At 39.4% G+C, this 14376-nt stretch overlaps 1 protein-coding gene across 4 annotated transcripts in view; it reads right to left on the bottom strand.

The window, feature by feature from the left end:
• Nucleotides 1–551: 551 nt before the first annotated feature.
• Nucleotides 552–14376, bottom strand: part of LOC139453409 (slit homolog 2 protein-like) — a 181341-nt gene continuing 167516 nt past the window's right edge. For 3 of the 4 annotated variants that reach the window (XM_071235093.1, XM_071235095.1, XM_071235094.1), the window contains 8 exons: nt 13858–14021; nt 12917–13133; nt 12321–12460; nt 11315–11408; nt 10263–10555; nt 8192–8662; nt 6760–6960; nt 552–4343 (listed from right to left, as the gene is read on the bottom strand). In XM_071235093.1, the coding sequence (XP_071091194.1) occupies nt 4114–4343; nt 6760–6960; nt 8192–8662; nt 10263–10555; nt 11315–11408; nt 12321–12460; nt 12917–13133; nt 13858–14021 (1810 nt within the window). In that variant the 3' untranslated portion in view covers nt 552–4113. The remainder of the gene's footprint in view (nt 4344–6759; nt 6961–8191; nt 8663–10262; nt 10556–11314; nt 11409–12320; nt 12461–12916; nt 13134–13857; nt 14022–14376) is intronic. The other variant, XM_071235097.1, reaches the window with a different exon arrangement.

The following is a 14376-nucleotide window of genomic DNA, read 5'->3' as shown; positions in this document are numbered from 1 at the left end:
CCGACCAGTCCTTGTTTTAACCACCGACCTGCCCTATAGCCAGAGGCTCCCTATCCACTAGACCAGGGAGGTGGTATATTTGTTCCAGAGAGTCTTGGCTCTGGCTGAATTTCAGTTATAGCAGGTTCGAATCTGATGCTTCAAAGTGTATGTTGCTCTGTTCAGGCTCTAAACGGGCGGTCGGGTAACCTAGTGGTTAAAGCGTTCGTTCGTCACGCCGAAGTCCCGGGTTCAATTCCCGACATGGGTACAATGTGTGAAGCCCATTTCTGGTGTCCCCCGCCGTGATATTGCTGGAATATTGCTAAAAGCGGCGTAAAACCATACTCATTCACTCAGGCTCTAAACTGATTTTCAAATAAAAGTACAGCTATGTTGTACAGTGTTAAGTGAGTGAGTGAGTTGGGATTAACTCTGCACACTTTTTAGTTTTAGAGGACTGGGCCACCTGTGCCCACCAATGTTAAGACACCTGGATGCATACTTGGCTCCTTGGGTTCTTTTCCGAGGCTCGAACCGCAGCAAACATTCACAAAGACATTAAAGGGTTTGTATTTTTTTATTTTTAGCCCTTCCACGTTGCTTCAGGTCTACATTTACATACAGTCATGTGATCAATATGGTTTCCATGGCAACGTGTCTGGTACTACTAAAACTTGAAAATATGGACGACAATTGGTGAGAAATCGCCATCTTTATCATATATTCAGTGATGTGCCCACAATCTTCACTGAGGTAGAACAACAAATAAATAACAGAGTTCAACTTACGCATCTAGAGAAGCAGATCCTCCACCAACAAGTTCAAATCTAGTTCAACACTTGATCCTCTTGGACACTGACCACAAATAGAACACCAGACAAAGCAACTCTGACAATGGTGGTGTGTGAAACAGTACACACTTCATGCATCAGAGAGACTTAAATCAACATGTTAAGCACATTGTCCAGGTTAACTTTGCAGGTAGAATATGGCTAGCCTTTGTAATTAGTTAACCATTTGGGTAGTTTCAAAGTGACAAGGCAAATTATTCTGGAGCTGATTATTTTAGGGTCAAATATGACTCAAGTTAACATTATTAATTGAGATATCGATTCATATACTGATGATGGCATTCCCAAAACGGATAGTCAATTATCGTGAAGAAAAATGGATCCAAGGGAACCATTATTTGATTCTGATACATGTATATTAAAAATTTCAAAACAAAAAATTATTGAAGAGCTATTTTTATCAGGTTGCAGAATTATCAAGATTTTGTTCATTCTCAAATTTGAACTTGTCGGAGGTGACGAGATGAAAATGCCAAGTTTGCGTACAATACTCTAAGTGGCTAGATGTCTGTCTATTGTACAGTGGATCGAAAGTTCAGTGGACATCGGCGAGGACAATATACTGACCAATATATTCTGAGAAAATCTACAAATGAGATGACAACAAAAAGCAGCAAATTAAGTCACTGCTGTGGAAAATATACATGTTATGGTATCAATATACATGACATTTTCTTTACAAATATAATACAGAAAAAACAACTTATTAAAATGAGACTTGATGGAGTTATCTCCCCTTCCTGTGTCATGTATATTCACTTTTAACATATCACCATTCTATGATAATGAAGACTGTCATTTTCACTTTGTAATTCATCCTTTTTTCATTTGTATGAGAATTTTACAGTACTTGCGAGATTTAAATGCATTAAAGGGAGATAACTCTTCAGCAAGCTCAAAAAGTTACACATATATATCTCTTGAATTAGTTTTCCTGTTACAGTGATAATGCTTGTACCTCCTACTGACATGGGGATTATAGCAAGAGATAAACAATAATCACACAATATTACATTCAAATGTGAGCAGCTTTATTCTCAAACTTTCCAATATGCTGGGATGAATTCACTCATTCTCAGGCAAAGACTTTTGACAAATTGTTTCGGTTTTCTTTTCTCAAATTCACTTTCAATTTTTAAATGGGCTCCTGGGTGTCAGAATTTCCAATTTTGGGTCTAAAAGTAGGAACATATTTTTTTTTTTTAGGACTGTTTCAATGATATGTAAAAATAGCCTGAGAACAAGAACTAGCCTCATTAAATTAATATAGTATACTCATTTATGAAAGATATTGTCACTTCAATTATCAACAGGAATTTAGAATATTTAATGATACCGTATTCGACGCAAAAAGCGCCTAGGGCACTCTCAAAATTAGAAATAGGGGGCTCTTATTAGAATATAATTTTGGTGAGATTAAAAACGAGGTTGAAAGATTGTAAATTTTGTGGTTTATGCTGACAGCCTGAAATGATATAAAAGAAGAATCTGTGTGTATTATACACGATAGATATATTTTCGAGAATTAAATTGCCCATAATTAAGGGTGCATATAACAAACGAGTGCGTATTACACGCTAATAAATAAGTCTTGTGTTCATTGATCAAATCGGAAAGGGTGCTAACCGGGATTGTTCACTAGCCAATATATTAGCAAATAATACCATGGGCGCTTATTACGTCGAATACGGTATTTGCATTATCATGTGTCAAGAAGTTTTTTGTCAAATATTTAGATAAATTATTGATTTTGTACAAAATATGTAACATTAATGTTAGCGATATTGAAACTGTACTACAATAACAATTTACAATCATTAAAAAATAAACAACAGAAAATTGGCAAACACAACAGCAGGTGACTACGAAACTTTACATTGAGAAAAGTATCCATTGTGATATTATTTCTGTTGAATGAAATCCTATTTTAGCTGTGATGATGGTGACAGATAACATGGAGCCGGCGACAATACTTGATATGTACTTCTGCCCTGAATTCTTCACATGATCAAGAAACCTTGTTCATATTTGAATTTTGAAAATGTAATCAGAAATGGTGGCTTGAGATATTAAAATATCATTCGAAATATAAAAACTCTTTGCCATCCAAAGTAAAATATCCATCTATTTGAATTTTATTTTGAGATGAATATCCATAATTGTATAAATTTGAGATCATATTTCAACAAACATTTCATTTTACTATCAAGCACCACAGATTATTTTTATGATATCGAAAATATCAATTTGTGTTAGCAAATAAATTAAGTTTTGCTGGCAGTGGAAGAGGTGACATTAAATCTCATTGGAGCATATATCCCAACTGTCGTCTTTTGCGTAGAAAATACCTTAAAAAGGCTTGTTTCAGAAAAAAACTATGCATTGTTTATTAATTATCAAAATAAAGACATGATTGATATAAACTTCTTGTGAAAATCTGATGTTTTAGATCTAAATACAAGATATTTGAAACACAATTGCAACAAAACATTGTTTATATTTTAAAAACACTGATTAAGAAACCATTATCAAAACACTGTTATTAAATTGTGTGATATATTGTTCAAAATGAATAGAACCTACTTTGAAAGACTTCTACAAGGAAATGCCATTTCTACATTGTCAACGGAGGGAGGCATGCCGTCACAATTATAGGATGGGGCTACATGTTGGTTGCCATAGTGACGGGGGTTATAAATAGCTAAATATGTAAATGACTCGAGGTTTATGAAAAAGAAAACAAATTTATCACAATCAGACCATTAAAGTTTAATATAAAACAATTCTAAGTAATTTTGGTATACGAAGCATCTCCAGATATCTGAATGCCGCCTCAAGGGAGTTGATTGTCCTCAAATGGTTGCCAACGATCACGTGACCAAGTCACGTGACTCTGTGTCATAAAATTGTTCGGACACACCATCACACATATCCATGATTTGAGGATGAACAAGTCACAAAACATCCTGACGAAGATTTACATCACGTTAAGAAAATAAACGTACACCGTTTTCGGATGCTTCTTGTCAGGTGTTGGTTAAGACAGAAGCACTTTGTACAAGGTAGACAACTCTTCCCGGCAGATATTGCTGTCCATTTTATAACCACATCTTGGTTTTATCCCGTGAACTTTTTCCCTTCACAACCTTTCTTTGGTTAAAGCATGTATATCGTCCAATCAGAAACATCTAACAAGGTTTCTGACCAATTGCCTTCAAGCAGGCTGGTCAATGCTTTTCTCGAGTACATTAAACGTCAAAATGTGGCACTAGAGTTACTTTCAGCACTTCTTGCAGCGGCAGCGGCGGATGACAGGAAGCTCGTAGATATATGTCGAGCTGTCAGGGCAGAACAGTCGAACTTTCCGTGTCTTGATCTTTTTCGGTTTACAGCAAGAGTTGTCTCCACATCGGCCCTCACAGCGACGGTACTTTATCTTGGCGCGGGACTTGCACTTGGTCTTGGGGTCGATGTAGATGTCGCGGAAAACGATCTCAGTGCAGGAAGGAGCTGTAAACAGTAACAATTCTGTGATGAAGGAAACTGTTCTGTTATTAATGATTGATACGTATCAGTGATTGCCTGGTATTCAGCACCAGTACAATGATTGATTGTAAACTTGTAGAGGATAAGTCAGTATTAAATGTTATTTCAAAGGTTTAATCATTGGTAAAATTTAAACATTGTTGTACATGCACAACCAAAAAGGAATTTCTCTTACATAGTATTTTTTGGTAAAATCATGACATGAGCAGGACCAATGATGCCTTGTTAGGGAATGATCATTTATAGGGGTGGGGGGTGGGGTTTCATGCAACAATGTACTGAAAATAATGACACTCCCCTAATGCTTGTCATTATTTTGGATGATCCTCCCCATGTTTTTTCAAATTTATTTCACAAGACCTTCCCCGACTGTGTGTATTATTTTTTACGACCCTCCCCTAGACACTGTCTGACCCACCCACCCCTATAATATATGACCGATCCCTTAATCCAGAGAGTACCATTACCAGAGAAACCATTCAGGTTAGCAAATTTCCAGACAAACAAATTATGTAATGTTGTTCTGAATGTTTCCAAATAGATTGCCTGTTAGGCCAAGTTGCCGGACTAACATAATCTGGATTTACTGTTTTCATGTGTGATATCATGGGTATTACCATCTTGAAGCTATGCATTACTCAACTGACGTCACAAATAGAGCAACAAGGCTCTGTAGCTAACCTGAGTTATGAAAAATCACTGGTGATCAAGTTTAAAATAGGACTGAAATCTGTGATCTGTTCTAAAATATTCCATACCTGGGGTCATTCATACAAAATATCAGTTCCCTAGGCCTTGTAGTTTCGAGGTGATGTCAGAGGTCATAGCTTGATACAAAATAGTGCTATGGCCATGACATTACAAAACATGACTTGACTTTCAGTGATATATTATGTTATTCTGCATACCATTTAGGATGTACACGGTTACGCAAAGAAATGGGCAAAAATGACATTTTCAATATGGCTGCCACTGCAGCCATCTTTGAAATTGAATCAGAATTATGTGAGGACTAAATAGATACACCAAAGCTGGGTTCATTATGCAAAACTTCAGCTCCATACACCTAGTAGTTCAGAGGAGAAGTCTAAAGTGTAAAAGTGCAAAAGGATGGATTGATAACTGTACGGACAGATGATGGACAATACCATGACAAGCTCACTTTGTCAGGTGAGCTACAAAAGCATGACAATACTCAAACTAAGTCTTTACCATTCTATCAACCAGAAGCTTACCTGCTCCAACAAGAATTACACACTGAGACATACCTATACTACAGTGATAAGCAGCACTCACTCACTCACTCACTCAATCACAAGAAGCAAAGGGCACTATGGATTCCCAGTCCCATGAAACAGTTGGTTGAGGTAGATGCATTATGAATCATGTTTTAGTTTAATGTTTAACACCACACTCAGCAACATTCCAACTATATGACGGAAGACAATCCAGTGATTGATATCACAAGCATCAATCTAAACAATTGGGATATGATGACATGCATCAACCAAGCCAGGGAGTCTGACCACCTGATCCCGTTAGTTGCCTCTTACGACAAGCACAGTCGCCTGTTGTGGCAAGAATGGTTGCTGAAGACCTATTCTCTCCCAGGATCTTCACGGTCCGTTATGTATCATGAGTGAACAGATAACAAACAACATAACAGAAGTCATCAATAAGGTGAAGGTCACAACATCAATGAACAAATCAGGCAGTGATAGATTTCTCCGTTCTCTTGGGTAGCAAGAGAAGATGAACTAAAGCCTGCTTCTCTTCCGTCCTTATAAAGCTAGAGTGGGATGATTGCATGTTGTAGAATAATACTTTTTCAACATTCTGCTCTTTTGAAGTCTTTGATAACATTTACTATCAATGGATAACAACTTCCCAAAAGTGAGTGAGTATGGTTTTACGCCGCTTTTAGCAATATTCCATCAATATCACGACGGGGGACACCAGAAATGGGCTTAACACATTGTTCCCATGTGGGGAATCGAACCCGGGTCTTCGCCGTGACGGGCGAAACACTTTGACCTCTAGGCTACCCCTCTCAAAAGTAGCCCTCAAAAGTTGTTACAGTCAAAAAAGAAGTTGTTATCCATAGAAAAATTCATGTCTTCCGATCTTTCAATGGAAGGTGAGAAGGAGTCGCAGACAAACATGCAAGCATGTGCAAGTTTAATGACCAAGTGCAATAAAATAATGAGATAATAATGAGATCTTAATTCAGCAAATGTCTTTTTTAAGTTCATGCCATCAATCCATAGTGAAGTGTGAAACCATACCGAGGTCGGCGGGTGTTTGATAATGACTTAACCTACATGCACATGCTCGTGTGGACATTATATAAGATACTGTCTCTGTGAACAATCGCTGTTACCTTTATCACAGAAAGTGCCCGAGTAGCCCCGCCTGCATTTACACCTGTAGCCTGATTTGTTCTTCCTGGGCTTGCACCTACCACGCTGACACATGTGGTTCTGGCAGGGGTCAAACTGGCACCCCGGGGTCACGCGGTGACGGTGGCGCGACGACAGTAGGTCCTGCTGCTTTCGGTTGATGAAGACTTGGCTCAGGCAGCCTGCAGGAGAGAAGAGTCGTTATCAACTTCCTTTAAGCAGGAACCTCTTCCCATGGGTGCAAGTTGCACAGTGGATAAAATAATAAATAATATGTGCATTTATAATGCGCCAAATTCCATTCACCAAGTGGATGCTCAGCTAAACTATTGTTACCCCGGTCAATGGATCGACATGCTCTCAATTTTCAGTCTCAGCTTCCTGAGGAGTATACAACCCAAGCTGCCTGTAAGGCGCTTGAAGGTGAACAGCCACATTACCACCACATCCTACCGAGTACCCATTCAATGCAGGGTAAATAGAGGCACATTTAAAAGAAAAGTCACATGCCTTAGGAGACACCACATGTGCTACATGTGCTTCAGTGTGGGGCAGGACCGAAGCCCTAGAAACTCTCAGGAGCCAAGCTGCAGAACGCGGTCACCCATCCAACTACTCTCCGAGACTGGCGTTACTTAACTTCACCTGATTTGTGACCTGGGGCTGTGCATCACTGGATAAAGATGCTCCACTAGCCACTGCCCACTCGTCATGGATGGATCCAAGATCCACCACAATAATCATTTATAAAAACTATGTGTTTTGAACTGATATTTTGAACTTATCAAGAATATAAGTATTCTCAAAAGTAAGAAGGTATCAATTTGCAACCTCAAGCTAAAGCGATTGGTTCCAAATTAAAAATAAGAAGGTATCGACTCAACAGTAAGACCAGATCCTCCATAATAATCATTTCTAAATACTATGTGTTTTGAACCATTATTTTGAACTTGGCAAGAATATAAGTACCATATTCGACGTAATAAGTGCCCCGCACTAATAAGCCCCCAAGGCGACATTTGCAAAGATATGTACACAGGACATTTATTTGCGTATAATACACACTCGTGTGTTATATGCACCCTTAATTATGGGCACTCAAATTCTGGAAAAATATATCTGTCGTACATAAACATTCCAGGCTGTCACCATAAACCACGAAATTTATCTTTCAACTCTGTTAATAATAATATTCTAATAAGAGCCCCCTATTTCTAATTTTGAGAGCGCCTTGGGCGTTTATTACGTCAAATACGGTATTCTCAAAAGCAAGAAGGTATCAATTTGTAACCTCGGGCTAAAGCGATTGGTTCCAAATTAAAAATAAGACAAGTTTAAGTTTCCAAACACAGAGGGTTTATCTCCTAAATGGAATGAACCAAAAACTAAGATCGATCGAAACTAATTTGTTACCTTTGAAACTAGTCCCATCTCTCACATGCCACTTCTTAAAGGCGCGAGTGTTGACATTAGCTGGCAAACCTCCCAAAAACAGATCGTCCTTGACATTGAGGAAGTCTTTTGGCCCCTCGTTGATGACCGTTCGGGGCACTCCTGAATGATCAATCTGCATGGTGAAGTTCTTCTGCTTAATGTTCATCTCAAGGATATGCTGCTTGCCGTCAGCCACGCGCTCGTAACTAAACATTGTTGACACGGGATAGTTACCCACATCGTAACTGACACGTATGTGTCCACGGAACACCTCCACGCCAACGTGTTGCTCCCCTCCGGCGTACATGATGATGCCCTGATTGGAGTCGGTGATGAAGACGATGGTGATGTTGACTCCCTTCTGGAAATCTACTGGTGGGAGTTGAATATAGGAGTCCTTTTCGTTCAAAGACACACTGGATAATTTCTCACATTTTTTGCCATCAAAACCTGAAACATAACACACTGCACTGTTATCTGCAAAATTTTCTAATTCTTTGTCCCATAATGCAGCGCCATAAATGAAGGATTTTTTATTTCTGTTTTGAATAAAAAAAAAGAAAAGATCTTCCTGATAATTGCACCAGATACAAAGCAGAGCAGTTCAGAGATTGAAATTGAGAGAAGAGACAGTAAAATGCTTCTTCAGCGTGGACAGTTTTGCAGTTCATTCTATGCTTGAACATGCCATAAAACATTGAGGGACCTTATTCCTAGAGGAGTTGTCTCCCCTCCATCTATGACTTTTTCAAATATTGGGTTCAGTACAACATGGGTTAGTAATGTGCATCTTTGTGCTGTTCATCTATGAATGATGAAAGATATTACAATGTGATTATTTGTCTAATAAACCTTTTTTTCTTTTCTCTTTATAATCTAAATGCAGTATCACATTTTTGGCTGATGTTTCATCACGAATATCCTTCCATCTGTGAATGCAAATTCTCAAGTACACAAAGACTTAAATGGTATTATACACGGTGGATTGTGAAAGCTGGGGAGACTTGATGTAGGATCTAACTCAAGCACGACTATAAAGTAAATATACAAAACAATATTGAGATATGTAAAGGGGTTTGCTATTAACACATATTATACAAGGAAGGGTAAATATCTCTGGGTAGACAACGGGCTTGCCAAGGAACTATGTATTACATATAAGTCTGTTGCTAGGTAACACAGATAATTATGATAAAAGGGGAATTATTATTTAAGATGTCTATCTACAGAAGAAAATTGAAATTTTAGGGAAAAAGTAAAGAAAATTAATCTTTAGCATTATGAAGCGCTAGGCTAAAACAAAGTAAATATATTATTAATGATGGGCACAACAAGCAGGTATGAAACAGGTTGGACTTGAAACTACCCCAATAATCATCAATTGAAGCACCTGGGATTTTAAGTCTGCTTCAGAAATATGGATTTGCAGAAGATGTTTTCTTTCGTAAAATTGTACTTCTTTGAAGTAATTAACATAAAAAAAAGTTAAACAGACTCAATATTTAATAATTTTGAAAAAAGCTTTTGACAAAAAATTAATTGAGTCACGGAAGTGAAAATTTATTCCTTGATGTGATTAGGTATGTCAGTAAAGCACTGAAGCTTATGAATTTTGAGAGCTGCTCACGTGGAAAAGTATTATTAATAGTTCTCACATATATGTCTCACTTCAAACCTGCTTGTTAGGATCACCCATCAGTACACGTACCATGTCTCAAAGAATATTTCTCTCTCTCTTTAATATATCCCAAAGATGATGGTTTCCATGACAAACAACAATTAAATGGAATTGCCATTCTTAACGGAAATAGTGTCTGATTTCAAAAGAGTCAGAGTTATCTCCCTTGAAATTTATCCCGTGATAATTACAGGGATTATTTTTTAACCATCAATACAAATATAACATTCGAATCAGCGAACTGATAATTTTCTTATTGATTTTATGTTGCTTTTTTTTTTTTTTAAATTTAATTTTTTTTTTATTTCCTTATCATATTGAGACATGATACACATAGACATTAAACAAGCAACAAAAGCATTGCTAGTATACCTGGTGCGCATTTACACATATAATCAGCTTGTTGCATGCCAGGGGGCTGATAGCAGATGCCGTTGTTTTGACAAGCATGGAACCGGCAGGCACCGGACGCTTGTTGTCGTAGTAACGGTAATGCGAGGACAGGTGCAATCTCGCAATGTTTGCCGGAGTAGCCACGATCACACATGCAAGAGTAAGTGTTTAAGCCGTCCAAACACGTGGCACTGTTCTGGCAGGCGTGGGACTTACAATCGTCGACATTCTCGGAGCAGTTCTTGCCTTGGTATCCTGGGGTACATTCACACCTAGTGCGAAAATAAAGTGTTACCTCTGGCCATGTGGTACAAAGCTCATGAATTTTATAAAACAATTTAATCAAAGGTATTTTTTTAAAACAGATCTTGGTCTACCTGAAAGGCAGGGCCCCTTGAGAAAACTACAGTCATCAGGAGATGACATATGGGAAATTTGGGATACCATGCTGCAGACATGAATATCCAACTCAGACACTGTATACTGACTCTGAGCCGACCAGTCCTTGTTTTAGCCCCTTCATGCAGAGTGGCAAGCAGGGTAATGACAAGAATAATCTTTTAACGTCTTTTGGTATGACACGGCCGGGGATCGAACCCCGGACCATCCGCTCTCTGGCCGGACACTAAACCACGGAGACGTCCCCAATACAGTAAGCAAAGTTAGCAGACCTCGGACATTCTGTAGTATTAAAGTTCTTGTTTGTTATTATTAAAATGAGAAAATACAGCCTAAACTTCAACCCTGACTGCTACAATACCGCATAGCTTACAGAGCGTTCTTGGGCACATGATACACCTGGAACATCACCTGTTCTTGGCATTCAAATTTTGAGGGGTTGTCCGGTAGCCTAGCGGTTAAAGCGTTCGCTCATCACGCCGAAGACCTGGCGGGTTCGATTCCCAACATGGGTATAATGTGTGAAGCCCATTTCTGGTGTCCTCCGCCGTGAATTGCTGGAATATTGCTAAAATCGGCGTTAAACCATACTCACTCACCAGTTCATGTCATTGTGTGACACAGCTACGTACCTGTAATCTGAGCCGGTGCTGACACAAGTGGCACTGTTCATGCAGTAGTTAAACCCGGCCTTGCAGAACGGGATCCTGGTCTCACACCGCTTGCCTGGAACACAGGACACATGAATACATGCAACACGGGATGAGTGAAGATTTCTTATGCCACAGATAGAAATGTTCCAGCTATTAGTGTGACCTGGAAACAGTTGTGAGTGGGCCAACAAACAATCAGTGAAGACACAACGAGCCTGAATGTAGGCAATCCTCATTCATACAGATCTTTGGCAAGCAAGGTTGGTTGGTTGGTTTGTTGTTTTAAACCGAACTCAGCATTATTCCAGCTATATGACGGTGGTCTGTAAATAATCGAGACTGGACCAGAAAATCCAGTGATTGACATCATGAGCATCGATCCACGCAATTTGGATCAATGACATGCTTCAACCAAGTCAGCGAACCTGACCACCCGGTCCTGTTAGTCGCCTCTTACAACACGCATGAGTTGCTCTAGAACAATTCCAACCCAGATCTTCTCAGGTAATAGCTGGAGGAAGTATCTCAAAGTCTAGGAGGAGGTGTTTCCTCTGTGTTATGTGATGAAGTTCTTCAACGTCTATCATATTAACTTATTAATAGGGTTTGAATCCCTGATCCTCCCCTCTGGGTATTATGTCACTTGGCTTGTCAGTTTGGCTCAGCACAATTTGTGTTCTCAAAAAGTGGTCATCATCCATGACCTGTGTCACTTGTTTTGTTTGTTTGTTGTTTATGTACATATTTGTTTGTTTAATGCTACACTCAGCAATATTCCAGCTATATGACGGCGGCCTGTAAATAATCAAACCAGGACCAGACAATCCAGTGATTGACATCATGAGCATCGATCCACGCAATCGAGATACAGCGACAGACCACCCGATCCTGTTAGTCGACTTTCCTCCCACACTCAGCCATGATATAACTGAACTATCCCCTCCCTACACAGCACCCCACCATGTGATCAAGGGTGGAGTTTTACCCATATATCCTGGTGCACAGTGGCAGGAGTACGACTGAATCTCATCCACGCAGGTGGCGTTGTTGGTGCAGGAGTGGGTGACACAGTCATCGATGTTGGTCTCGCACCTCTCCCCCTCAAACCCATCCAGACAGTGACACCTACAAAATGAGTTGTCGAATAAAAAAGCGGGGAATAGGGGAAAATCAAGTTTAGAGTTACTTCCCTTCTTTTATAGACACAGATCTGTCACAATTCATCACAATTTGTTGTAGTTTTTAAGATACATTTTCAACAGGTTTTAATTATAGTATTTCACCTGTAAATACTTAATTTATATCGATAGCAACAGTAAATGAGTTATTTTAACATTTTTCTTATTTAGGGCAGAATAAAAGCCCACTGCTTTTAATGTATTAAATATTTATTAAAAAAATCAATTTCTTATTTTCAATGGATTCATAAACCAAGTTTAAAAAAAGTCTGGCCTTAACAGTACATGTGCGATGAAGATGTTGACGTGATGTTGTAAGGCTGTAGTGACAAAACACAATGGAAGCTATCAAAAGTTCCTACAACTCATCTAGTACGGCCTATGTAAAGTACAAACTACTTACTGAAATCTTCCAAACTCCATGACAGTGCACTTGCCGCCATTATTACAGGGGTTACCAAAACAGGCGTCAATCTGTTTCTCACACTGGTAACCATGGTAACCTGCTGAACATTCGCATGTGAAGTTCTTGAAGTCTTTAAGATGACACTTCCCGTCATGAAGACATGGTTTCTTCAGACACACGTTACACTTCTCCGCCACCTGAGGGTCGGGGTCACCTGAGAACAGCACAGGATATACCATGTGATAATAAGTCATAACGCATCACCCTTGAGGCCTATGGGGAAGAACTGGTGCAAAGAGTGAGTGAGTATGGTTTTATGCCGTTTTTAGCAATATTCCAGCAATATCACAGCATGGGACACCAGAAATGGGCTTCACACGTTGTACCCATGTGGAGAATCAAACCCATGAATTCGGCTTGATGAGCGCACGATATAATGACTAGGCTACCCCACTGCCAGAAACCTATGATCATGGGTTTGAATCCTGGTGCACCCGGAAAATGTTTCTAGACTTGTCAGCACCATACCTTTGCTCGTGGGTTTCACCAAAGTGGTAAACATCGGAGACCTGCATCACATTGGGCTTTCATCCCACATTAAGCTCACACACTGTGATATAACTGGAATACTGTTCAAAGCGGTGTTAATCCCAACTCACTCACTCACTGAAAATGAAACTATACCGACAAACATCCTGATCAATCTGTCACGCTTCTGTGGTAGGGTATGGAGTCTTCTCACAGAAGACATCCTTACTTAATCCTCAAGCTGACAGGGCTAACCTCTTTGGTCATGTGGACCAGGCATCCGACCTTGGAGCAGACGGCCTGTGATTCTATTCACTACACTGGACTTGGAAACTGTATAGTTGCTACACTCGTATTACGTGCTTGGGAAAAATAGTTGGATATGTCCGAATATTTTAACATGACCTTACCGAGACATTCAAAGAAATGAGAGGGTGTGGTGAGCAGAAGTTTGTCCTTCATCTTCTCGGGGCCAACACACTGCGCAATCCCTGGTTCGATGTAGTCCCGCTTGATCCAGTCAGACAGCCATTTGAGGTTGCAGTCACAGTACATGGGGTTTCCACCCAGGGCGCTGCAGGGACAGACAGACAATACAGTAACTAGTGTCATGGTTCATACAAGAGTCAAGTCACTTAAGTTTCAAGACAATGATTCCGGTATAGAATTGGTCTCCAGCAACCTATGATGGTCTTAAAAGGCGACTTAAGGGTCAGACTCAGTGACTTGGATCATTGTTCAAAATATCAATCATTGGATTGTATGGTCCAGATTTGATTATTTAGAGGCCGCCGTCATATAGGGATATTTCTGAGTGTGGTGTTAAACAACATGCATGCATGGACAAACAAACACACAATAATCACATTTTTTCAAGGTTAAAAAGTATGACCCAATATATTAGGTTATTTTTTACTTTACTTCATTGT

Source organism: Haliotis cracherodii, unplaced genomic scaffold, assembly GCF_022045235.1.
Source record: "Haliotis cracherodii isolate W230 unplaced genomic scaffold, xgHalCrac1.p SCAF_9, whole genome shotgun sequence".
Classification (NCBI taxonomy): domain Eukaryota; kingdom Metazoa; phylum Mollusca; class Gastropoda; order Lepetellida; family Haliotidae; genus Haliotis; species Haliotis cracherodii.
The sequence above is the reverse complement of the archived record's forward strand: the minus strand, read 5'-3'. Positions and strand labels throughout refer to the sequence as shown.